The sequence below is a fragment of the Tauraco erythrolophus genome, chromosome 6, assembly GCF_009769465.1.
Source record: "Tauraco erythrolophus isolate bTauEry1 chromosome 6, bTauEry1.pri, whole genome shotgun sequence".
Classification (NCBI taxonomy): Eukaryota; Metazoa; Chordata; class Aves; order Musophagiformes; family Musophagidae; genus Tauraco; species Tauraco erythrolophus.
In genome coordinates this window covers 31,220,377-31,245,566 of record NC_141470.1, presented here as the reverse complement: position 1 = coordinate 31,245,566, position 25,190 = coordinate 31,220,377, and the positions used below count along the sequence as shown (strand labels likewise).

Sequence of the window (25,190 nt, the reverse complement as noted above, 5' to 3'; positions counted from 1 at the left end):
GATAGGTTTTCTCTAGTTTGTGAGGATATCCCTCTGTGTGTGCTTATTCAAATCTTATGTTGGTGGATATCTATTTTATTTTCGATTAGCCTATGATAAAATGTTTGACCCATCTCCTCTGTTCCCCTAAATCACTCTGGTAGAAAAAAAATCTTCGTGTGGCACAGAACAAGTGCATAATTTATGCTTTTGAAATCAGTGGGAGGTGGAGCTATGAGTCAATCTATACAGCTCTTCTTCCCTGCCTCAGTTGGTTCAATAATAGCGTGGTCCAGGAGCATCTGCCAGCTGTGAGACGTAACAGACTGGACCATTATAGTATTGCCTTTTATGAAACAGAGATATTGATGGGATCATCAGCCTATTTACCTTTGGTAAGAGAAAATGAGCAGTGGGCCAGGAGGTTCTGTTTGACTATCTTGAATGAGATTAATCAAAAGCAAATGCATGGGGAATTTTGATCCTTAAACATCAATAAGGTCTGCAGGGGCAGATTTATTGGTAAGAGCAGCAGATAGATGGTCTTGGTGAGATGGAGATGTACTCTATCATGAAGAGCAGAAATGATAGAGCCCCCTGCTATTGCTGTGGTCAGTGTGAGTAGAAGCTGAAAACTAGGAATTGTTGACTGCTGGGATTCATTACTGGATCTTCTCTTGGCTCCTTGTCTCCAGGATCGGTTCATCCGAGCAAACCCGCACAGGAAGATTGGAATCAGGAGGAGGAATCATGGAAAACCTCACAGCACTGAAGATGAGGTACTGTATAGAGGGCAGCGTTTGGGTTGCAGTGAGAGGGCTGCCGGGTATGAACAGCGGTCGTGCTACCTGCAGTCTTCCATCGGCCTTTCCCATCTCTCCCTGAGCTTAACTGTTATTATGAGAGGTGATATTTTCTAACAGTTAGTTAAGGGTATGTTTGTTTCTTCTGTGAGTGTGCTCTCTACAGTGGAAAACATTCGCTTTGACTCGAGGGTTGGGAAGGTGAGGTAGGTGATGAACTTGTGGTTTAGATGCTGGGCAAGGAACTGGGAGAGCTGGATTTTAGTCTTGATTTTACTGTTACATCACTATATGATGGTACTCAAACCTCATAACACCTAAGGGTCATTCTTCAAGTTGTTTTTCTTTTGCTTTATGGAGGCAGATCAGCAGATAAATGGATTATTCAGTGTCTGTCACTTAAAATAATTCCGAATGCTAATTTTTATGAAACTGAACTGGTAAAAGGTGTTAGAGTGTACTGAATGTGGTACATACTGGATATGTAAAAAATTATTCCCTTTTCTGAGTAATGGCTGGTTGAAATAATGTTAAATTATAGTTTAAAAAAAATTAAAAATTGTATGAGGTAGTTTTTCTGCCCTAAGTTTCCTGAACGTGCTCCCTAGCCATATTCCGTGCAGAAGTATGAGGCTAACTCTGCTGGATCTGGGAAAGCAGTGAACTCACGACCTGCTAGCACTATGGATCCCACAGCCAGATTGGCCAGTTACAGTGATATCTCGACTGGGGCATTATAAAAAAGAGGCTATCTGTCATGTTTTGAAGAAATGTTATGTGGCAGATGGGCAGCAGCTCCTGCCAGAGGAAGGAGGCATCCCATGATCCCCAAGCCAGCACACTGGAAAGTGTTCTGCTGTATCTGTTGCACTCAGCTTGGAATTTGAGGAGCAAACCCTGTAGTTTGATGGTAGCTGGATTTTACAGGGACAATTGTGATATCTTTTTTTGTGAAAATTATCCTGTGATATTTCTTACTACTCCTTGCATTAAAACTTAACCTTCAAAACCTAAATCTTTAGAAATCTTAATCTTAAACACAACTGGTTAGTAAACATAGCTGAAATCTGACACTATAATGTGTCAAATCACAAGAAAGAATTTATTCTCAGAAATTGTCTCAAATAATTAAAATGAGAGCATATTCACTGTATTAATAAAAGAATGGCCTATGGTTATTTATTTTCCAAGTTCTTCTCCTTTGCTGTGCTATAGGATAGGTTGTATTAGTTATATCTGAGTTATTTGCTAATAATTAAGGTTTCTTTCCTCACTGTTCTGCAGCCAGAAGTGCCTCAGTTTTGTTGGCTTGCTGTAAAAATTATAAGCATGAGAAACCTCCGCAAAGCAGATCTGTGTAAGTATCACTCATGGTACGTTTGTAAGTTAGCAAGAAAATCACTGTCACCTGAATTTAATGTTCTTGTACACCTGCTGCTTGGATTACAGTAGCCTCTCAGGTCTTTTGGCTGAAAAAGTTGTATCTGTGTTCATTTTCATTTAAACTCAATTAAAATAATTTAGAAAACAATTAACAATAGGCATGAAATAGAATAGAAATTCTATGTTGAGTAAGAAGTTATCCTTCCCTTCGCCAGCTACTCTGTGATATTTCCCTTTCCCCCCTAACTCTTCAGTGCCCCTTTATCCACAGGTTGCCCATTTCCCTTCTGAAAGTGTCTTCAGTAGTTGTGTTGGGTGCTGCTCTGTTTGTGTTCGTTGCTATTTGGCTGTGGATGACTTGTATGTCACAATTAGGACCAAGTAAAAAAATCCCCAAAACTAAATTCTTCGTTGTTTTCAAAAAGTGAAGGTTCAGGAAGCGAAGACATATATGAATTTGCTAGGAGCCTAGCAAATATTTGAAATCAGAATTAAAATATCAGAAAAAACAGCATACTTCAGTTTAGTACTGCTGAAATTGAATATTTTGGCTTTTGTTACCAAAGAGAATCAGTGGTTTAAAATTTACTTTGGTTTGGAATTGACGTAAGCGTAGATAGAAAAGTTAAATAACTCCAGACCCAGAATGTTTTTGTTTTGGGTCAAATGAAATATTTAGGACTCCTTAGAGGTTAATCCTTTTTCTCCTGACTTGGCAAAAGAAATAATAAAAAAAGTACTGCTGTACTAATCATGCATCTTTTTGTTAACACAGTGAGCAAAACTGATTGCTATGTGAAGCTGTGGCTGCCAACAGCTTCGTGTCGGGAAGCCCGGACAAGGACTGTACACAACTGCAGAAACCCTGTCTGGAATGAAACTTTCCACTTCATGATACAAAGTGAAGTAAAGGTAGGATCTGCACCTGTGACAGTGAGCAGATGCTTTCTAAAGGGGATGTCTTCACCTGCCATGTGCAGACTCTGTAAGAGACCCTTGAGGCTCACATAGATTCTTGAACTCAGTTATAGTGAGGAATAGGACAGTAACAGAAAGACACAGAAAGCATCAGATACAGCATGAGAGGTACTGTTTCCTACCAAGCAAGCCTTGGTATGGATTCTCTGGTGCCCTGGTAGGTCTCTGTCATCTTCTAAGCACTAGAACCCCATGAATTGGATGGGAGGATTCATAAACTCTTTAGAGGATTAGTTATTTTCTCTGATACACAACTGTAAAGGTATTTTTGCTGTATGTTGCCCCAAGCTTTACACAGTATCAGTGATTCCATTGGTAAATTTGCTGTGGTTTAACCCCAGCTAGCAACTAAGCCTTATACTCACTCCTCCCTGGTGGGATGGGAGAGAGAATCAGAAGAGTAAAAGTGAGAAAACTTGTGAATTGAGATGAAGACAGTTTAATAGGTAAAACGAAAGCTGCACATGTAAGCAAAGCAAAACAAGGAATCCATTCACTACTTCCCATGGGCAGGCAGGTGTTCAGTCATCTCCAGGAAAGCAAGGCTCCATCATGTGTAATGGTGACTTGGGAACAAAAACGCTATCACTCTGAATGTTCTCCTCTTCCTCCTTCTTCCTTCAGCATTATATGCTGAGCATGATGTCATGTGGTATGGAATATCCCTTTGGTCAGTTGGGATCAGCTGTCCCAGCTGTGTCTCATCCCAACTTCTCATGCACCCCCAGCCTGCTTGCTGGTGGGGGTGGTGTGAGAAGCAGAAGAAGCCTTGGCTGTATAAGCACTGCCCAGCAATAACAAAAATATCTCTGCACTATCAACCTTGTTTTCAGTACAAATCCAAAATATAGCCCCATACTAGCTACTATGAAAATTATCTCTACTTTAGCCAAAACCAGCACAAAATTTTAAAAAGTACCATAACTTAATGTTGTTTTTTAAAAACTTAAACATTTTTTTTTTTTTAATACTAACCATTCCATCACTGGAACAGGTTGCCCAGAGAAGTTGTAGATGCCCCATCCCTGGAAGTGTTCAAGGCTAGGCTGGATGAGGCTTTGGGCAACCTGGTGTAGTGGAAGGTGTCCCTGCCCATGGCAGGGGGGTTGGAACTAGATCTTTGAGGTCCCTTCTGTCGTGGGTTAGGTTGAACCGCCCCCGCCACACACAGCCGGTCACTCCCCCTCCCCCACCCCCAGGAATGAGGGAGAGAATTAAAGGATAAACGTGAAACCCGTGGGTTGAGATAAGAGTGATTTAATACAGATGATTTAATACAATGTAGGTGCTCACCACCCCCTCGTATGCGAAGCCCGTCTCGTCCCGAAAACTGCAAATCCCGGACGAACGCGAGGCCCCGAAATAGAGAGGGGCAGAGAGGGAGAGATAGTACTCCGAGAGTGCGAGTACTGGGAGAGAGAGAGGAAAGAAAAAAAAAAGAAAAGCAATAGAGCGAAAAACACAGCAAGCGCGAAAGAGCCAAAGCGCAAAAGCCCTTCTTCCCGGCTGACCCTCGCTTTTATACTGGGCATGACGCTGCATGATATGGAATACTAATTGGCCAGTTTGGCCCTCAGTCTTAAGTTCCACACAAATCACAAGGGGAATCGTGTCCCCCTTGTCCCATCTGTGCTCCCCCCTTATCCCGCTGTGCTTCTGCACTCCGGCACACTGAAAAGTCCTTGGCAGCTTATCAGCGTTCTTCTCAGAGTGAGCCTCTGAGTAAAACCAAAACATGGAGCTTTTCTAGCTGTTAAAAAAAAAACCTCTGTCCCAGCTAAAACTAGGACACCTTCCAACCCAAACCATTCTATGATTCTATGATTTTCAAAAGCCTAACAGGCTAGGAGAAAGCAAACTGTACGTCTAACTTACAGACTTATAATAGAACCATGTCTATCCCATACTTTGAATGAGTGTAAGCTCAGAAGGTTATGGATAGTCTGGAATAAAGTTGAATGATTCTTTCTGTCCCAGAGCAGTTGTAAAAAACTTAAATTGTTTGTAGAGTTAGCAGAAAAATATTTGCAGTCAGAGTGCGAGTGATACAAAATCTAGACGAGGGGTCGATCTTCTCACGCTGCTATGGGGAATCTGAGCCCTGAGGAATTGCAGGGCGAATAAATACAACTTAAATCTCGTTGGAAGAGTTTGTTAATGTGCTTTACCTTCCTTTTGTATAGGGCTAAGAGTTTGCCCTCTGTTATTGCTTTCTGCTGATACATCAATTTCTCCAGATAGTAGTTTTGAATCCACAAAGGATCTGATGAACAGCGTGTGTAATCTCTACTCTGTCCAGTGCATATTACCATCATGCGTGTCACTTATGCTGCTTTTCTTTTGAGCTCTTGTTCGTTGCCAAATCTGATGATCTATTTCTTCTAGGCTTAGTCCCTGACCTTGCAGCCTGAGCCACAGGGCCTGTGAACTTGGGTCCATGCTGTCGCAGGAGTCTGTCTGCGTTGAACAACATGAGGGCTGCATACTGACTCTTGCTTCGACTTTCCTTTTGGGGTCAGTAGTCCCAGAATGTGTCATTTACATCCTTCTCTGCCTCTCTCCTCAGAACATCCTGGAGCTGACAGTCTGCGATGAGGATACTTACACACCAGATGACCAACTTTTGACTGTTCGCTTTGATGTAGCTAAAATCCAACTTGGAGAAAAAGCTCACCTGAATTTTGAGTTGAATCCAGAGGTGAGAAATGAAAGATGAGTGAAATTAGGTGGATAGATAAAATAATACCCTTGGTCACAATTTTGTCCCAAGTTACTGCCTATATTAAACATCAGAGTTGTTCTCACACACAAAGACTTTGATAAAAGGACCTTATAAGAGCACAAAGTGAAATGCTCAGGGTTTAGGCAGGGTCAGAAACACTCACCCCTCTGTTGTGGTTGCAATCAAATGCAAAATGGCTTTCTTTGTCTGAATTTGTTTTTTGATATTTCAAAAATATTTTTTGAAAAAGAACAGAGAGAGCAAGAGTCAAAAATGAAGAAGCTGATTGTTAGAGATCTCTTTGCTGTTGTGGGAGACTGACAGAGCAGGGATGGGAACAAACCTGGTCCCCTTTCTGGGCAGCTGTCCTGACTCTTTGGCCAGTAGCTCACTAGGGGTACCTACTCTCAGCTTCACCAGGGGTTTTGTTCTGTGCTTTAAGGCAATATATTTCGTAAATTATTATATATTGTCATGAAAGTATCTCGGGGTTTTTTCCTCCTTCTGGTAAACAACAACTTAAAAAAAAAAAATTCTCAGCACGTCTGTTTATGATCTTCTGTTACAGGGTTACAAATCTCTTTCAGTGGGGCTGAGCCAGCACAGCATAAATAGGACTTGATGAATGAGAATCTCCTCAGTATTTTATTCTTTTCTTCTAGGTCAGTGTGTGACCCAGGAGTTTTATTTGCTGCATATGTCTCAAAGAATATTGTACTTGATTGGATTAAAGAAGGGATAAAGAGTTTCTTATGAAATGTTTGGTGGATGAAATTGCTGAGATCACATCCATCTTTTAAGAGAGCAAAATATGTGGTCAGAGTACTTCCCATGAAATATAACACCTCTCTGCTTGGAGGTTGAGTAGTAATGAGACTTCAGGGCTTTCTCACGCTTCTGACAAGGGCTTGAGTTTATAGTTCCTAGGAATTGTGTATGCTCTTTTATTTCTAAACCACTGTGTCAGGCAGGCTGTCCGGAAAACACTCCTGCCTGTGTTTTATATTACTATTGCTTTGGAGAGTGTTTATTAACTCCTTTTCCAGAAAGCCAATCCTTACTAAGGACTTCAATATACCTGCTCCAGCTGGCTACAGCTTTCCTTAGAAAAAGCCTCATGTGACTGAGATCGTTTGAGGTGTGATTCAAGCTGTGAGTTTGCTCTGAGGCATATGCAGAGTTGGCTTAACCCATTGGCTTGGCAAAGTGGAATTTGGGGAGATAAGACAAGGTGAGTTGTGTCTCAGGAACGTCTTGGTCAGGCCGTCTTTATTCAAATCACAACATCTACTCAGGTGCCCATGAGACATCACAGATTATGGTCTGTACATGGATTATTTGAATGCTTAGGGTTAAATATTTTTTTTTAAAGTGATTTAGTAATGGAATATGCTGAGCAACCTTAATAATAGGTAGTACCGCCACCTCTGCCCATAATGATTTCTTTCATCTACCCAGGTATCTCAAAAGGAGGGCTGAGGAGGCTGGATGGGTAATGTCAGAGCATCAGGGTTGCTTCCTGCTGTGCCTCTTGCTCACTGCGTGGTCTAACAAGTCTTTCCATTGCTTTACTCCAGGTTTTTCACCCACAAAAATGTCAATGGGACTTGATAGAAATATAATGTAAGTGTGCGTACAACAGCATAAGAAGGATGGGAACATAAGGCAGGCACAATTAGGCAGGTGTTACCAGTCAGGGTCTCTCGAACGTTGTTTTTGCTGTTCTTTAGACAATGCTGGAACAGATTGTCAGGGAGTTTGGATGGTATGGATTGATCACGATCTGATGCTTGATAAAGTCTGTCTTGCATCTCTGTAATGTGACTGCTTTCTAAAATCCATCCCTCAGCCTTCTGTTGCAACCACCCTAATTCTCATTTCATTTGAGAGAAATAAGCATTCAGAAGCACCTGCTGCTGGGTTACGTGGCACAGATCAGCTCTCAGAGAAGCCGCCTGAGATGTCTCATTTACGGACTAGAACTCATAAATACACAAATACTCACTTTTCATCTTTATTGTAGTGATGATTTTACCTTGGCAGCTACACTATCAGACTTGGCATAGTTTTCACAGTCTCTTCACAAAGTTAAAGAATGCTGTGCAGCCAGACAGAAGGGATATTTGGCAGTAAAGGTTAGTTCTTCTGAATATGAACGAAAAATTTTACGGTCACTTGTCAGAAAGAGATTTATATCCTTCCCTAATTAGTGTTTTCCTCCTTGTGAGTGATACAGAAGATCTCTCTGATATACAGTTTTGTGTGGTATTTCCTGGACTGGCTGTGTCCCATGCAGACTGATCCAGCAAATGGCTGCAGTAAAATAATACAGTTACTCAGTCTCTCTTGTGTTATTGGTATGTTAATCTTTTCTGTTGCTGTTCCCTGCTCTTATGCTCTTCTCCCTTTTTCATCTTGATTTGGCCCTTGTAAGTAATTTTCCTCATTCCCCTTCACAGTTTCAGTCTTCCCTCGTCTTTCTTCTTCCTTTCCCCCTTGCAATTTTCACAGAATCATAGAAAGGTTTGGATTGGAAGGGACCTTAAAGATGATCTAGTTCCAATCCTCATGGGCAGGGACACCTTCCCCTAGACCAGGTTGCTCAAAGCCTCATCCAACCTGGCCTTGAACACTTCCAGGGATGGGGCATCCACAGATTCTCCAGGCAACCTATGCTAGTGCTTCACCACTCTCATTGTAAAAAATTTCTTCCTTATATCTAATCTAAATCTACCCTTTTTCAGTTTAAAGCCATTGCTCCTTGTCTTATCACTGCATGCCTTTGTAAAAGGTCCCTCTCCAGTTTTCCTGTAGGCCTCCTTTAGGTAATGGAAGGCTGCTATAAGATCTCCCTGAAGCCTCCTCTTCTCCAGGCTGAACAACTCCAACTCTCTTAGCCTGTCTTCATAGGAGAGGTGCTCTAGACCTCTCATCATCTTCGTGGCCCTCCTCTGGACCGACAGCTCCGTGTCCTCCTTATGTTGGGAACCCCAGAGCTGAATGAAGTATTGCAGGTGGGGTCTCACGAGAGCAGAGTAGAGGGGCAGAATCACCTCCCTTGACCTGCTGGCCACACGTCTTTGGATGCAGCCCAGCATATGGTTGACTTTGGGCTGCCAGTGCACATTGTCGGCTCATGTTGAGCTTCTCATCAACCAGGACCCCCGAGTCCTCCTCCTCCGTGCTGCTCTCAATCCATCCTCCTCCCAGCCTGTACTTGTGCTTGGGATTGCCCTGACCCACATGCAGAACCTTGCATTTGGCCTTGTTGAACTTCACAAGATTCACATGACCCCACTTCTTAAGCCTGTCAAGATCCCTCTGAATGGCATCCCTTCCCTCTGGTGTGTTGACCACACTACACAGCTTGGTGTCATTAGCAAACTTGCTGAGGGTGCACTCAATCCCACTGCCCGTGTTGCCGACAAAGATGTTAAACAATGCTGGACCTAGTACTCACCCCTGAGGAACACCACTCGTCACTGGTCTCCACTTGGGCATCGAGTTGTTGACCAAAACTCTTTGAGTGTGACTATCCGGCCAATTTCTTGTCCACCAAGTGGTCCATCCGTCAAATCCATGTCTCTCCAATTTAGAGACAAGGATGTCATGTGGGACAGTATCAAATACTTTGGACAACTCCAGGTAGATGATGTCAGTTGCTCTTCCCTTATCCATCAATGCTGTAACCCCATTGTAGAAGGCCACCATATTTGTCAGGCACAATTTGCCCGTAGTGAAGCCATGTTGGCTGTCACCCATCACCTCCTTCTTTTCCATGTACCTTAGCATACTTGCCAGGAGGATCTGCTCCATGATCTTGCCGGGCACAGAGTTGAGACTGACTGGCCTGTAGTTCCCCGGGTCTTTCTGTTTTCCCCTTTATAAAAATGGGGGCTATGTTTCCCCTTTCCAGCCAGTGGAAACTGAACTGCCATGACTTCTCAAATATGATGGGTAGTGGCTTAGCAACCTCATCTGCCAGTTCCCTCAGGACCTGTGGGTGCACCTCATTAGGTCCCATGGATTTGTGCACCTTTAGGTTCCTTAGATGGTCTCGAACCTAATGTTCTCCTACAGTGGGGAGTTCTTCATTCTCCCAGTCCCTGCCTTTGCCTTCTGCAACTTGGGCAGCTTGACTAGGGCACTTGCCAGTGAAGACTGAGACAAAAACGTCACTGAGTACCTCAAGCCTTCTCCATATCCTGAGTAACCAGGTCTCCCATTTTCTTCCGGAGAGGGCCTACATTTTCGTTAGTCCTTTTATCACCGACATACCTATAGAAGCTTTACTTGTTGCCCTTGATGTTCCTGGCCAGATTTAATTCTACCAGGGCTTTGGCTTTCCTAACCTGATCCCTGGCTGATTGGACAGTTTCTCTGTATTCTCCCAGGCTACCCATCCTTGCTTCCACCCTCTGTTGGCTTGCTTTTTGTAGTTGACTTTGTCCAGGAGCTCCTTGTTCATCCACGCAGGCCTCCTGGTGTTTTTGCCAGACTTTGTCTTTGTTGGGGTGCATTGCTCCTGAGCTTGGAGGAGTTGATCCTTGAATATTAACCAGCTTTCTTGTGCTCCTCTTCCCTCCAGAGCTTTATCCCATGGTACTCTACCAAGCAGATCCCTTCATTTTCTGAGTTGCTCTCCTCTCCTGCTTTTTTTATGTTTCGTCACTAAACTCTGAAAATTCTCTTGTTTTAACCCAGATATACTCACCACCTAGTTCCATTTATTCTCAAGTATATTCTCCCATATTGTTTACCTGTTATACCTCCTTTCTTCGGCATTGATTGACTCACCTGTCATGCTGCTAAAAAATTAATAATGGGATCTTCACCTCCTATTTCATGATACTTAGGTGGTTCTTCCCCTTGGAGAGACAGGTGGTTTGTAAACAGTAAAGCAGTGGAGAGACATGAAATGAAAGGGTGGCCAAAGAAGGCTCTGTCTGTTTACATTATGATGCAGAGGGTGTGGGAACAGCAAAACCTTGCAAGAGAAAATCATATAAAATCATCAGAGCTCGAGCAAAGAAAAAAGTTTACTCATTCATTTTTCTTAAATGAAAAATAAATCTTATTTTCAGAATCAGGAAGAACTAGAAGTGGAATTTCTACTGGAAAACATGTGAGTAAAGCCTAAATGTTACATAATTTGTTGTCAGAAAGCTTTACATTTTAGAGAGTGGTAATAAAGCACTGGGGAAGGGGCTGCAAGTACCTGTGCTCAGACATACCATCCTGACATTTCCCCCATGGTTGCTTTTCTCTCCGGAATCTGGTGAAATCCCTTCTTGAGTGACAGTCTCACTTTACTATGAGCTGAGGGTGAGTGTTTGTTTTGTAGTTCAGCCTAAGGAGAGATGATGCTGATCAGATCAGGTAAGAAAGAGGGAGGTGTTCCCTGGGAGCTATGGGGCTGTGATCTGGCAGTGAGCATGAGATGGAGGTGAAAAAAGTGTTGATGGCATTTGACAGCTAGAAAAACTGAGCTCAGAGAACTATTTGCATTTGAAATATTATTACTTATATACCCACTCTTAAATAAACCTTTTCATTTTTGCTTTTCAGTCCAGGCGTATCTGAGAACATCATTACTAATGGCGTACTAGTGGTAATTGGTTTTTTTTTATGCTTATGTTCTTATGAAGGATGCAGTTGGAAGAACTATACCTTTAGGCATAATCTTTACTCTTTTTCGGATGAGACACAAGTGTGATTGTAAAGTTTTGAATTTGGTCATGCTTGTAGTGCATTCTGTGTTGGGAGAAGCTTGTACCAGTGCTGTACCAGAGTGCCAGTGGGCTGCTCACTGATGAAATGGCAGTGAATAAGGAAGCGTGTGAGTCCAGTGTCACTGCAGAGTTTATTACTGAACATCTACCTTGGAGCTGAAGGCTCTTTTCACACCATGTCCAAAGTAATGTGCGATGCTCCTGTGCTGCTACTTCCTCTTATGCAGCACTCTTTTCGGAAGTTTCAGCTTCATCCCAAAGGTATTAAAGTAGAGACCCATCTGTCCAGTTGTTCTGCAGAGTTGTAGGTCGCTTTTCTGTTGACAAAAGTTAAAGTGGCCTAGATGTGGAGAAAAAATTCTTGTGTTAATCGTAGGGGCCTGAATGGTCTTTAAATTTAATGGGACAGATCCCTAACTATCTTAGCTCCCTTTGCCACAGTATTGCTTGCATGATTTATACAAGAAAATCAGCCTCTGCAATTTCTTCACGTTCACAGGACATCATGAGCAAGCCTGGTGTTTCTGCAGGACCCCTAGATCCCCAGTGAGGATCCTGAACTGTTTCTGTGACTGCTGATTTTATTGCTTATCTCTTCCAGGCCCGTGAAGTTTCCTGTTTGGAAGTACATGTGAATGAAACAAAAATGAAGAGCCCTTACACAAGTGAGGTTATTGATTTCAATCATTTGTCATGGCTTGTTGTGCTATGGGAGACGCAGCTGAATCTAGATAAACATTTGATCTGTTTTAGTCTCTGTTTGTATCACGTCTGCTCAGGGATTGAGATGTTTCCTGAATTACCTACTTGCTGATAATGAAAATCCTCTGGAGATGGTGTGACTGTGTAGCTTAAGGAAAACTGTGGAGGTGGTTGAGAGACTCAGAAACATGCCTGCAGTGGGATGGAACTGAGATACCTGTGATGAGACCGCAAAGCAAAAGAGGGGAGACAACTATCAGGAGTGGAAAGTCTACGGGAGGTGTGAACACTGCTTGTGGCATCCTCTAGTCTACCACGTGCTCTCATCACTTGGCAGGGGAGAAATTGTAGTGCTGCACTGGCTTTTTGCTGCTTATTCAGTCTGGCCTTTGTTCACACTGATTATGGGGGAGGAAAAACATGGTGGCCCAAATCAACGTTGACTGCACTAAAGCTGAAACTTTACTTAAGGTGTTTTAATTTGTGATTTTTCGGGGCTAGATGCAGTTAACGTTTCTCTGTGGTCTGCTTCTCGTTCTTAGGGAGAGATTTCACATTCAGAATGAAAGGATCCTATGAAGGAACCCAGGCTGTTTCCATAGGTCCTCACTGCAGAGGGGGAAGCACTGAAACCACCACGTTCCACTACACCAAGCACAGTCAACCCAGACTGCACATGACGCTGCCAAAGGAGCGTTTTTTCTGTGGAGTATGTTTTGCTTGTGGACGGTGATAACAGCTAAAGTAACTCTTGGGAGAAGCACGATGGATTAGCCTGTCTCTGGTAGATTTGTACCTATGGGTTGTAAACAATTTTCTCCTTATAATGTTTTTTTTCTCCCCCACTTTAATTCAGCATGGCTCAGCTGGGAGGGAAATGGATGTAAGTAGTCCCCTGGCTGTGCCTCTCCATTCTCTGGACATGGGAAAGAAAGTGACAGTGACAAGAGTGAGTAACCTTTGGCAGTGTTTGGAATTATTTGAACAAGTGTAAGCTATATCTATGTGATACTTGGTCCATTATTAATTTTGTTATTAAAAATGTACTAACTGAGAGATATATATGCTCAACTTTGCATACACTTGAAAGCGTAACTGTAATTCAGGGAAAAATTAGCATATTCAGGATTGCTGGTTGCTTTAAAAGCATTGTAGAAGCAAGATCCTAGTGATGATGGTGTGTGAAAGGCCTGAGAAGAGACCAAAGATTTATCATTAGACTATATATCTGAATAATTGCTGATACTTTAAAACTTGCTTTTGCAAATTTTCAATTCTATTTAAAATTTATGTTGTTTTCATTCGTGATTCTCAGGGTGAATCTTATGAGGTGTCTGTGAAGGAAGAAGATGGGTAAATCTTTTATTTCATTTGAATGATTGCTTAGACCATTTCCTATCCTTTCATAGTGTCATCTTTAGGTGAAAGCTACAGCTTAAACTAGCTTATTCTGAAAGCAGAAATAAAGATTGTAATTGGTTAAAGAAGACTAAAATATGGGCAAGGATTAATAAAATGATACATGCTTTTAAATTGATTGGTAAGAGTTCAGCATAGAATAGATGGTAGATAATCATGGAGTCACAATGTTTTTCCTGATGTTGATGCTTCCTAATTTTGATACTTAAGAAACCCTCTGTCTTGTACCCTTTATCTGTAATGCATACACGTTTACATGTAACACATTTCTGACATATTTCTAACATCATTAGGCATTTACTAGTCCTCGGCAGGTTCCCTTCCAATGAAACAAGCCGGCAGTAATTAATCGACTGGCTTGCAGTGATTTTCCAAAGGACAACATTACCCCCTTCTGATTAGTTAGCTACATTGCAAGCACTAATCGCAGCTAGATGATAATAGGTTTTTACCGAATATTGAAGAGTCACAGTAGGGAAAAAATAACCTTTTGGCTGAAAAAACCCTGAAACAGTAGCCCTGTGAAAATAGAAGTTACAGAATTAATGATGCACATGAAGTTCATAATCGTGTACAGATATGAAGGGATACACTTAAGAGGTGTCTTCTGACTCAAATATTTACAGCACAAGTTCTTAGTAGAGATAAGCCTAACATGGCAGTAGAGTCGTTTTGCCTAAAGTGTGTTAAGTTTGAGTAACTGCTTAGTATCCCTCTGCTCTTCAGGAAACATACATAGCAAGAGAATGTGAAGAGATGTCCAAATTTCAGAGTTCAATGTGAAACAGCTTGAATTCATTTATGTTCCTTGTTTTTCATCAGGAGAGAATTTAATTCATTTATCTTCCTCATGATTATGTGAAATAGTTCAGGACATGATTCTGGTCTAAAAGCTCCACAGGAAGGCAGAAATACAGGGCCTGTGATATCCCTATACCTGCTTTCATTTTCAAAGAGGAACCTTCATGTGCATGGAAATAGCCTTTTTTTGAAACGGTTTATTGTTGCTGGTTTTGCTTGATGTCTCAAGCAGTAGCTCTAGAAACGGCTTACAGATAACATGTCTTGTCCTGTTCTTATGCTCTAGTTGCAAGAATTTAGATTTGCGATTGGGCTTTGATCTCTGTGCAGAGGAGCTGAATTTTATCCGTAAAAGGAAGAAAGTGGTTGCTGCTGCTCTCAAAAATGTTCTTCATCTAGATGAAGACTTGCAAGAAGATGAGGTATGTGGGACAGTATCTTGGGAACTTTAAGTATTTTGTCCCACTTCAAAAGAAGTGGATGTAATGTTCTTGCATGACTACACATATATACGCATATAGCTCTTCCACATCTTCTAGACTGAAATGTATAAGCCAGATTGTCACCAGCACCTAAGATCATATCCAAGAATTTTTGGTACAGAGGATGAAAGAGGAACTGTCAGGAGGTCAGTTATAGCTCCTTTATTCTCTGCCTACCTCCATCCTCACTTAAGGGCACCCAAAGAACATTATTTGTTGAGATGAATGTACGTATAACCAAGCTTGGTGAAATTTGATTGCTTGGAGTGAAATCATTTCTCCCCAGTTTGGCACCTCTCCCCTTCTTTGCTGCTACCCAAGGCTCACAGAGGAAGACTGCAACTCTCCTTTAGCACACTGGTGCAGCAGCACGTCTCTTGCATGTTTTTCAGTGTGTTACCTCTTGGTTTCTCCTCTCCTGGGGATCCCCAGACTCAGAGGTAGCTGCTGGAGGACAGTAATGTGTTATGGGGCTGTGGCGTTTGGAGCAAGAGTCAGAGAGAAACTCTTCTGCAACTGGAAGAGTGTGCCTGTGTGGGGTTTCCTCCACTGCTCTGTTCAGCTCCCAACACACCCATCTCTTGATGCCGAGTGCAGGACATCATTCATCAACCAAGTCAAAGTGCTCATGAATTTAAATAACAATTAGAATAGGATTTGTTATTATTAAATGAGAATAAGGGATTATTGAGTCGTATTAATTAAAAACCAGAAACCTCCAAGTAGATGGTAAAATACAGTGAAGGCAAGATTAAAGGTAATGACAAGATATGTTCCTAAAACTGAATAAATATATTGTCTCAGTTTTTGTTAAGTATTACCTATTGGGCAAAGGGAGGATGGTTAACAGAATTGCAGCATCCCTGAGGAAAATAAGATCAAATTACATATAGCATTGATGTCAGGGAAGGGAGAGGTAGTCTGAGTATCAAAGAGAATGTTAAAATAAATGTATAAAGCTTGTCACCATCTGCCTGGAGAATAGGAAAAGTTGTATATGAACTCAGAGAAAGCAAAAATTATGCAGGCAGCTTTTGCTCTGCTCCTCTGATTTCAGTAATTCTCAGGATTTTAAAATGTGTTTTGAGGGAAAGACATGCCTAAGGAAAAATGAAAAACATTCTGAAAAGACTCTTTACAAATCTGAAAACATATTATGCCATACAAGAACCATGCTTACAGCTTCAACTTAGCAAAGCATCACCGATGAGGAAGATGCTTTCAACATACGCTAAGTCTCACCAAAGGTTACACAACTCGAACACGCACTGAAGCGCTGCCAAGAAGTGGGTGAATTGAATCCAAACCTACCTGAATCAAGGTGCTGCTACTTTTTCTTCATGCTCATCATTTCTGTATTTCATCTGGTGATGAATGACTCTGTGCCTTTGTGTGTTGAGCAGGTGCCAGTGGTGGCAGTCATGACCACAGCAGGAGGAGTGCGGTCCATGACAGCTATGTTTGGTAGTCTTCTGGCTCTCCAGGAGTTAGGTGTTTTGGACTGTGTCTCATACATCAGTGGTTTATCTGCCACAACATGGTAAGGAGAGTTGGGCTGGCACTTGCTGTTTGTGTTAGCAGAGTGATAACCTGGTGAAGCATATTGCCTTGCTGACGGATTTTACTCAGCGTCATGCTGGGACTTGACTTCCTTTTGGTGCTTACTCATTTCATGGGACTACTCAGTGCTGCAGCCCTTATTTTTTCTAGCTACAAGAAACAAATTGAGTGAGAGCTACTATATTTCTATTATTGCACTGAAGTGTTTACAGAAACTAAAAAAAGGAGCACAAGCCAGGATGGTTTACCTGTATCAGAGTAGTTGACAAGTCCACCCGCAGCTATTCCGTGGCTCAGATACATGCCTTTTTGCCATGCTGCACATTATGGGCTCTCTTGGGGGCTGGACTTGTTTCTGTTATAAACTCGGTGTCTGGTGCAGAGAATGGGTGGGAAATGTTGTTATTTTTTGATTAAAATTCTGTATGACTCTGCTCCGTTTTTCATTTACCAGTTACCTGCCAGAAAAGATTCCTGTATTAAGATGGGGGTGTTTGATGTTTTACTTTGAATGAAAAGTGGTTATTTATGGCTATCAACAAGGAACTGAATAAGGCCTGGAAGGTCAAAAAGCTGGCCTTTTTTTGGGAATGTAAAATCATGGATTGTTTCCTGGGGGAGAAGAAAAGCTTTTGATCGCCAGTGCAGACAAAACAAATGTTAATCATGAGTCAGAGAACATGCTGCAGATATGCAAGAGAAGCAATACAGCTGAAGTCCTGGGGACTTGAATCTCCAAAAGCACGCAGACCAGATCCCTGAGCATGCTTGAGGGCAATGAGGAAATGAAAGCAGGGAAATGTTTTCTCTTCCTTTGTGTGTCTCTTGGGTTATCTAGTTGCATGCAACACTTCAGAAATCCTCTTGTAATATTCTTCTGGCTCAACTCTTATGCTGCTTTGAAAGGAGAATTTAGAAGAAAAGCCCTGAGAAACGCAGACCGTCATGCAGACAATGTTGACTGCCTTGCATGACTAGCAGGGGTCTAGGGCTTTAAGACATTTTGCCTCTGGAGAGCTGCTCTAAAGAGAGACATGAGACAGAACTAGAACAAGCGGGGTTAGGATGAGAAGGGATGACTGGCATCTGCCCAAACTCTGGGAACTGAAATCTCAAGCAGATTGGCCCCTTGTGTGCCAAGGGACCTGCTGCATGCCCGAGGACAGGAGCTCTCACATCGTCCAGGGCAATGTTTGCAGCTAAGCTACTCCTTAATGTTTCACACAACTGAGTTGTGTGAAGTTGTCTGAAACAACTGTAGGAACCGGCCCCAGACAGAATCTGTGGCTTGAACCTGGGCAATCAAAGGGTAATTTTAGTAAAAGCTTGTGTTAAGTTACAAGTGTAGCTTTATTATTCGTTTGATTCGGAGAAGAAATAAGCTAGGGTGATTTTGATTGTACCTCTGCAGCAAAAATACCGTTGCATAATCTAAATTCTACCTGAGCTTTGAACTCCTCTTCCAAGGTAAAAGTTGGAGGACGATAGCCTGAAACAAATCAGTTATGTGTGGTATAAGCCCGTGAATTGTCATGTACCCAGTGATGAACCACAGCGTGTTTCTTTTTACCAGGACCATGGCAAAGTTGTATGAAGATGTGAATTGGTCACAGAAGGATCTCAGAGGGCCAGCTGGTGATATCGGGAAACATGTGACCAAGAGCAAGCTGCCCTGTTTCTCCTTGGATCGTATGAAATACTATGAAAAGGAGCTTTGTGAAAGAAAGCAAGAGGGGCACAAGCTGTCCTTTACAGATTTATGGGGACTCTTCATTGATTGTATGCTACATCATCAGGTAGCATCAGGTGGTATTGTATATCCATCCCTTATCCCTTCTAACTTTTCATGCCTAAAGCTCTGGATTCGGTTGTAGGAAAGACTCTCAAAATTTCAGGGTTCTTTCTTTGACTTTTTAGAAGAAAAATAATACAGTAAGCCTAAAATGTAAGCATCTAGGGGAAATGTCTGAGCATGTAAAAAGTCAAAGTGTTTATGAAACTGGTTTTCCATCTTTAATTTCAGATCAAATGAGCATTCTATTAACATACAGAAGGGAGGTGGCTCTGGCAGAGCTAAGTTCAGGCACAGCAATAGATAGCCATACCAGCAAACAAAACTATATTGAAAGAAATGGGCCCTGGTTGACTTTTATCTCCAGCACCTCCAAGGTAGCTACATATCTTTATCCTTCCTTAAAGCAAGTAATATACTAGTGACTGCGCAGACAAGTTTCTCACATTTTCACTCTATCCTCCATTCCAGAATTCCCAGAAACATCAGTGATTATGCTTTGGTGAAGGTTAATGACAGATAACACATGAACATGTTTGTGTGGTCAAACAACTGAAATACACAGAACAAAATCTGCTGAGGTTTAGGAGGTGTTTCATGAGTAGTCCCATTGCTTAGATACCATATTAAGTCCATGCATCATGTTCATCTCTTACAATGACTTCTGTTCTTTGTAAACAGGAAAGTACTCAAAAACTCTCTGATCAGCAACTGGCAGTAAATCAGGGGCAGAATCCACTGCCCATATACTTGTCCCTCAATGTCAAGGATGACTTTAGCACACTGGATTTTAAAGGTAATGATTATTATACACGCTTCTATAAATCTAAGGAGTACCAAAAGTTTTTACTGTAAGTCCAAGTTAATAAATCTTTTAAATAGTTTCTTCTTCCTGTCTTCACACCTGATTTCTGACTTGGATGAAAAACTTGCCTTCTAATACTATGGTAGGGAGATACTTGTGCAAAGACACTGCCCTGTGAGGAATGGAGATGCCTTTTTCTGGTAGCCTTGAGAGCAACCACTGCTGGTCTTTCTTTCTCTTGTCCTCACCTACTTCTCACAGCCTCTTTCAGCTGCTGGGGTTCCTGCTCAGGCAGCAGTATTCCAAGAGAGCTGTGAAAAGCTGGGGGAGGAGGGCAAGGAAGAGAGAAGAAGGGAAGATGTGGAGGGGGAGTGAGAGTGGGAGGCAGCTCCTCCAGGGAGGGATCTGAGGAGGGGCAGGGCTCCATGCCCTGATCAGTGATCCTAATCACTATTTCCACAGAGTTTTCTAGCACAAACGAAGCAGGAGGTCCTGCAACTGAACCCAGTCATCTGCTTCTAGGCACAATCTGCAGTCTCGGTGTGTTCAGCCAAGGTTTGGGTGGGTTTTGGTCAGAGGGTTTTTTTTTAGCTTCACAAGGCAGTGATTATCAGAGTCTAAGAATGAATGATAGCTAGTGTCATTGCTGACTCTGAAGAACTAAAAACACCACATCTTGAACAGGGCCTTAGCAATTGGTGGACTTTCAGCTCCAAGTTTTGCTTCCTAATACAGAAATGGACCTGAACCCCAAGCTGAACGTTTTTTCGCAGTGTTGGTAGAGGACATTGCGTTCATCAATCTAACACACAGTACATCAAAGGGCACCTGTTTGTTTCAAAACATGGTGGTTTGAACTGTCTTTCACCAACGTGCTGAAGCTACAGGCCTTGTTATTCCAGCTTCTGATTCTCTAAGCATTTATTTTTACATGTGTTCAGGTGTCTGCAATAAGTCCTTCTTGATGCCTTATTTGCAGAGTGGGTGGAGTTCACACCTTACGAGGTGGGTTTCCTGAAATATGGAGCATTCGTTCGTTCAGAGGATTTTGGTAGTGAGTTCTTCATGGGTCGCCTGATGAAGAAGATCCCAGAGTCCCGCATCTGCTTCTTGGAAGGTGATTTACTCTCTCAGAAAAACATCACTGTTATAACCTCATAGTTAGAGTGGCTACATAGAGTTGGCATCTAACAACTACTGGTCTGCAAGTAGCAATACTAGTACACCAGGTAGTGTATCTGATGCAATTTAAATCTCAAATGAACCAGCCAAAAGTGACAAAAGAGGAAGCAAATTCTTGAGACAAATGCAATTAATTTGCTGAACTTAGGTTAGACCAAAACAGAACACACCGATTTGAACTGATCTTTTGAAGTATTTAAAATCACAGTCTGACTTTTATAAACAGCCAAGTTTCTAAAATGGCCTAGTCATAAGGCAGACAATATGCAGAAAGGTAGGGCACTTGATATTCATACAAAAATTAATATTTCATAACTAAACCAATGCTAATTTAAACAACCATAGATATTGAATCCAAGTAGATTGCCATAGCTGTGCTCTAAAAATTCAAAGCAGTATTAAGTATGGCTTTTTTTTTTTTTCCCCAAACTTTCAAGGCACATGGAGTAATATATTTTCCCAGAGTTTTATGGATGCCGTCTACCTCTTGGGTCATTCGGAGGACTTCTGGCACAGATGGACCCGAGGCACTGAGCATGACCTTGGTTAGTTATTCAGGTTACTTTTCACTTGCATCTGCGTTGTCTTCACTCCTCTCTGAAACATGAAACCTGACATTTGGTTAAGGGTTTGATTTTTGTGTCCTGTTTCTGGGTTAGGGGACACCAAGCCTTTGGGAAAGAAGGAGAATCAGAAGAGAAACAGTTGTGCTGGAAAACAGGAAAAAACTGCACTGCTCACTGTGCAACATCCCTGGGGAGTTTTGTTAGTCATGAGAGGGTTACCATGAGTCCTATGGGGAGGGAGAGGCCAGATGGGGAACAACAAGATGGTGCTGTGACACTGAAACCCACCTCTGCCCAGAACAGTCTGCATGTTGGTGCGTGCACTCCATCGAAGATGAGGCTGTAGTGGTTTGGCTGCCCAGCCCCTCTTTCTTTGTTATTATCAGTATCAGAGAAACACTCTAAACAAATGCAGACATATACCCTCTTCTCATTCTTCCTACAGAGGAATATCCTGTTTTGCCCAAGAAGCCTCATGAACAGACAACTTGCTTATCCATTCCCAAAGGCTACCTTTCCAATACTCTTCGAGAAATGATGACTGGACGGCCAGTGGTTTCAACTTACCATAATTTCCTCAAGGGCTTGCAGTTACATAACAAGTATTTAGAGAACAAGAGCTTTTGCATGTGGAAAGGTAATAGTGAATTGTTTTGGATGCATCTTTGAAGGTGATTTGAGTGCTGATACTTGCTGAGGACAAATATTTTACAAGTTTTAACATAAAGGCAAATTTTGATTAATATTATTTGATTAAAATGTCTGTGGGATTGGTTTTGCTGAGGCCCAGATGATTTACGGCTGATCCTTGTTTCTGTCTTGGAGAAGCTACAGCAGGCTTGCCTTGAATTCCGTTTTTCTTAGGAAAAGCTGCAGAAGAATGACTTATAGCTTCCACTGAAGCTAAATAGCCACAAATTTGCACAAGTTGAAAAAGCAGCCTAATGTATCACTTTAGATGAAGCTGAGTCTCAGAGCTGCTCCCTCTTACTGATCTCAGAGTTGAGCTATAGATGCGAAAATTGTGTCAAAGACAAATATTTAGCTGTAGGCTTTGTGTCAAAGACTAACATAAGTTTGGTCTGTCCTTTCTTTCCTTGTTATGCTGATTTGGACAAAAATGGACTTGCCGCTGCAGTAATTAATTGATAATATAAATTTTTGACTTTCAGACACAGTGCTGGATTCTTCTCCGAACCAGCTGAACAAAATGGATGACTACCTCAAATTGGTAGATACAGCTTTCTTCATCAACACTAGCTGCCCACCCGTTCTGAGGCCGGAGAGGAAAGTGGATGTCATTTTGCATTTAAATTACAGCGGAGGATCACAGACTCTGGTGAAGTTTTGAAGTAGTGATTCTTTATCTGTATGCCTCCAGCAATTGAATTACCACACTTTTCTCTTTTTCAGAAAATGATCTGTTTTTTATTAAGTTAAATGATTGTATCAGTGATACCATTCAACACTGTGACCATAATGTCCCTGTCTTTATTGGGGCTATTTTCAGTAGCTTTCTGGGACACGCGCATGGACACAGGCACGTAGAGGATTACTTATTCTGTGTACCTGTGCAGATTTCTTGTTGTGGTACCAAGTTTCTCGATAGTCAGTTAAATAACTTTTACAATGTATTTATTTAATACATAATTTTGCTATTTTTGAATGAAAATTCAGAGTTTTTCTTTTATATTTGACTCTTGATGTTGGCATAAGTTTCAGTCAGGTTTTTGTTTTGCTGTGTTTGAAGAAACATTGAGAGCTATATATGACTGAAATTAGTGTAAGTTATTTGTAGGAGGACATGAAGGCATTGATTGTAAGAGGCACCGAACACAAACACTCAAGAACCTGTGGTCTGAGATATCATGTGTAATCAAAATTTCCTGATCCAAATCCTCTACTGTGCCCTCTAAATCACAAAAATTGTCTGAATTTCATATAAATGTCAGAAAACAGTAATCTTACTTTAAAAAATGTACAGTGTTAGCAAATCAATCAAATTTCTGTTACCCAGGATGTATTAAAATCAAGAGGATATGCTTGTTCCACTGCATAGTTAGCATTATTTGTAAACACAGAAATCAATCACAGATTTCCTAGTGCAGCAAAACATCAGTTATAGGGCTCGGTAGCCTTATTTCAACCTCTCTTTGTGTTTCACTCTCTTTGTTGAACCAGCCACTGGACCTATTCTCAGAGTACTGTTTGGAACATGGGATTCCATTCCCTGGCACAGAGCTGAGCCAGGAAGACCGGGAACACCTGAAGGAATGTTATGTGTTTGAGGACAGCTTAGAGGCACCAATCTTGGCCTATTTCCCACTGGTGTGTGACACCTTCCAAAAATACAAGGCACCAAGTAAGTTAGCATTAATCAATCATTTTCACATCCAGTTTATCCACTGAATGTTTTTCTCTTCTAAAACTGGCAAGCTTCTCAATTGGCTAAGTTGTCATATTCCCAGCCCTGTTTTGGCAGATACAGTGTGGGCCAACTAATCAGGGAATGAACTGAAGAGTTTCAAAATTAAAAGTGTGAATAGCTGTAGCTTGAGACAAAACCCCTTATCTGGCATCTGGGACAGTTTGTGTTCATTTGATAACAAAGGACAGGAGGCAGCTACTAAGTTATATCCTCTGGTAGCTAACACTGTCACTTAACAGTCTTGTAATGAGACACTATGTTTACTTTGTTAAACAAGCTAGAATCCTCTTGTTGCTTTGTTTACATTAAAAAAAAAATTGAGAATGGAAGTGCTGAAAACATATAATGAAGCAAAGGATTTGCCAGGGTAACAAGCTGCTTTGATATCTGTCATTTCTGAAAAGTTTACCAGATCATTTTCATTATTTCAGCAGTAGAATAAATAGTGATTTGTTTGTTTCACCATAAAAACTACTTGGCAAATTCAATTTCGGTTTACAAATACTTTTACATGCATCAACTCCAATTTTCTTGTTGCTAATTTAGTATGATCCAGGAAAGTTTCCTCAAAAACTGAACAAAAATCCATGTATCAACTTATTGAAAAAGACCTCATGTAGTTTAGAATCATATTTGTCATGCTGCATGGGCTTAAAATCTCAGCCACTGAGAGGGAAAATTCCTAATCCAGGAGCTTCCTGGTGTCATTTTCTACCAGTTGATAGATAAGGAGCTGTCATCTCAGTACCCAATGGGAAAGTTAAAAATACAAAATTCCAAATCTGCATAATTGAAATACTCTGATGGAAAACTTTAATTAAAAGAAGAAAGCATTTTGCATGGAAAAGTTGTTCTGCCAGTCAATTCTGGATCAGCTGTGACTGTAGTCAAGCAGCAAGGTAGTGGATTTTAGGAGTGCAGCAGATGTAATATCTATACAGCAGTTAAATCTTGAACTATTTTCCTAAGAGAATTCCATTTCTTGTGGCTGTTACTGTGTACTTTTCATTGCCTGGTAAGAGTATCCCACCTCAGTAACATTGCTGTGTTGAACTTTGCTATGTTCTTAATTCAGATGTGGAGCGCAGTCCCACAGAGATGGAGCAGGGAAGAGTAGACGTGTCCAACTGTATTTATCCCTATGGTACTGGTCTCCTTACGTATACTGAAGAGAATTTCAACAAGTTGCTGAACCTGTGCAACTACAACGTCCTGAATAATAAACATTTAATTCTTCAGGCTTTGCGAACTGCAGTGGAACGGAAGAAGCAATTTAAAAACTGCTCGTCACCTCAGTTGTCTAAATTCTAAGTATATTTTGATGAATCTTGTCAGAAGGAGATACATAAATGTTTTGGTAATAGACTAATAAATATTCAGGGAACATGAATCCATACAGAATGAACATCCATGTTAGCTTGTTAAAAAAGAAAACTATGTATTTTATTCAGTACTGTGTATGAGGACCGCTACTGGTTCCAGCAGTCATTGGCAATTCAAGATTACTTTTAAAAATTCTCTTTACTGTTTTAGGGAATGGAAAGGCAGTTGTAGAGCTATAGGGTGCTATTTGGATATACAGCCATATAAGAATGAGATTTCAACCTCACAAAAGTGTGTGCAAGATTTAGATGCAAATATTGGTGGTATGTGGTCTTCGAACCAGATACCAAAGCAAAGATGAAGCAAAGCCTTGCCTTGTTCACAGATCTCTGCTTGTGACAGTAAGGAGTAAACCATACACCAAAAATATTTGCACCAGAAAAGGAAGGTTAACAGTTACAGAATGGAACTGCACATGATGTCTTCTATTTTCTCATTATCCATCTGTTAGGCAGAAGTCTAACCTTCAATGA

The 25,190-nt window shown here is 41.4% G+C and overlaps 1 protein-coding gene across 1 annotated transcript; it reads left to right on the top strand.

Moving 5' to 3' along the window:
- The first annotated feature begins 347 nt into the window (after positions 1–347).
- On the top strand, positions 348–24,645 carry LOC104383247 (cytosolic phospholipase A2 epsilon). The gene is made up of 21 exons (XM_086613605.1): positions 348–374; positions 675–758; positions 2,067–2,139; positions 2,941–3,077; positions 5,710–5,841; positions 10,950–10,990; positions 11,434–11,476; positions 12,199–12,262; positions 12,842–13,008; positions 13,156–13,248; positions 13,615–13,652; positions 14,806–14,941; positions 16,405–16,541; positions 18,135–18,357; positions 19,035–19,149; positions 20,138–20,275; positions 20,778–20,885; positions 21,352–21,543; positions 22,079–22,245; positions 23,088–23,268; positions 24,410–24,645. Exons 1-21 carry the CDS (start codon positions 348–350, stop codon positions 24,643–24,645), a joined length of 2,532 nt encoding a protein of 843 aa, XP_086469731.1.
- Positions 24,646–25,190: the final 545 nt, after the last annotated feature.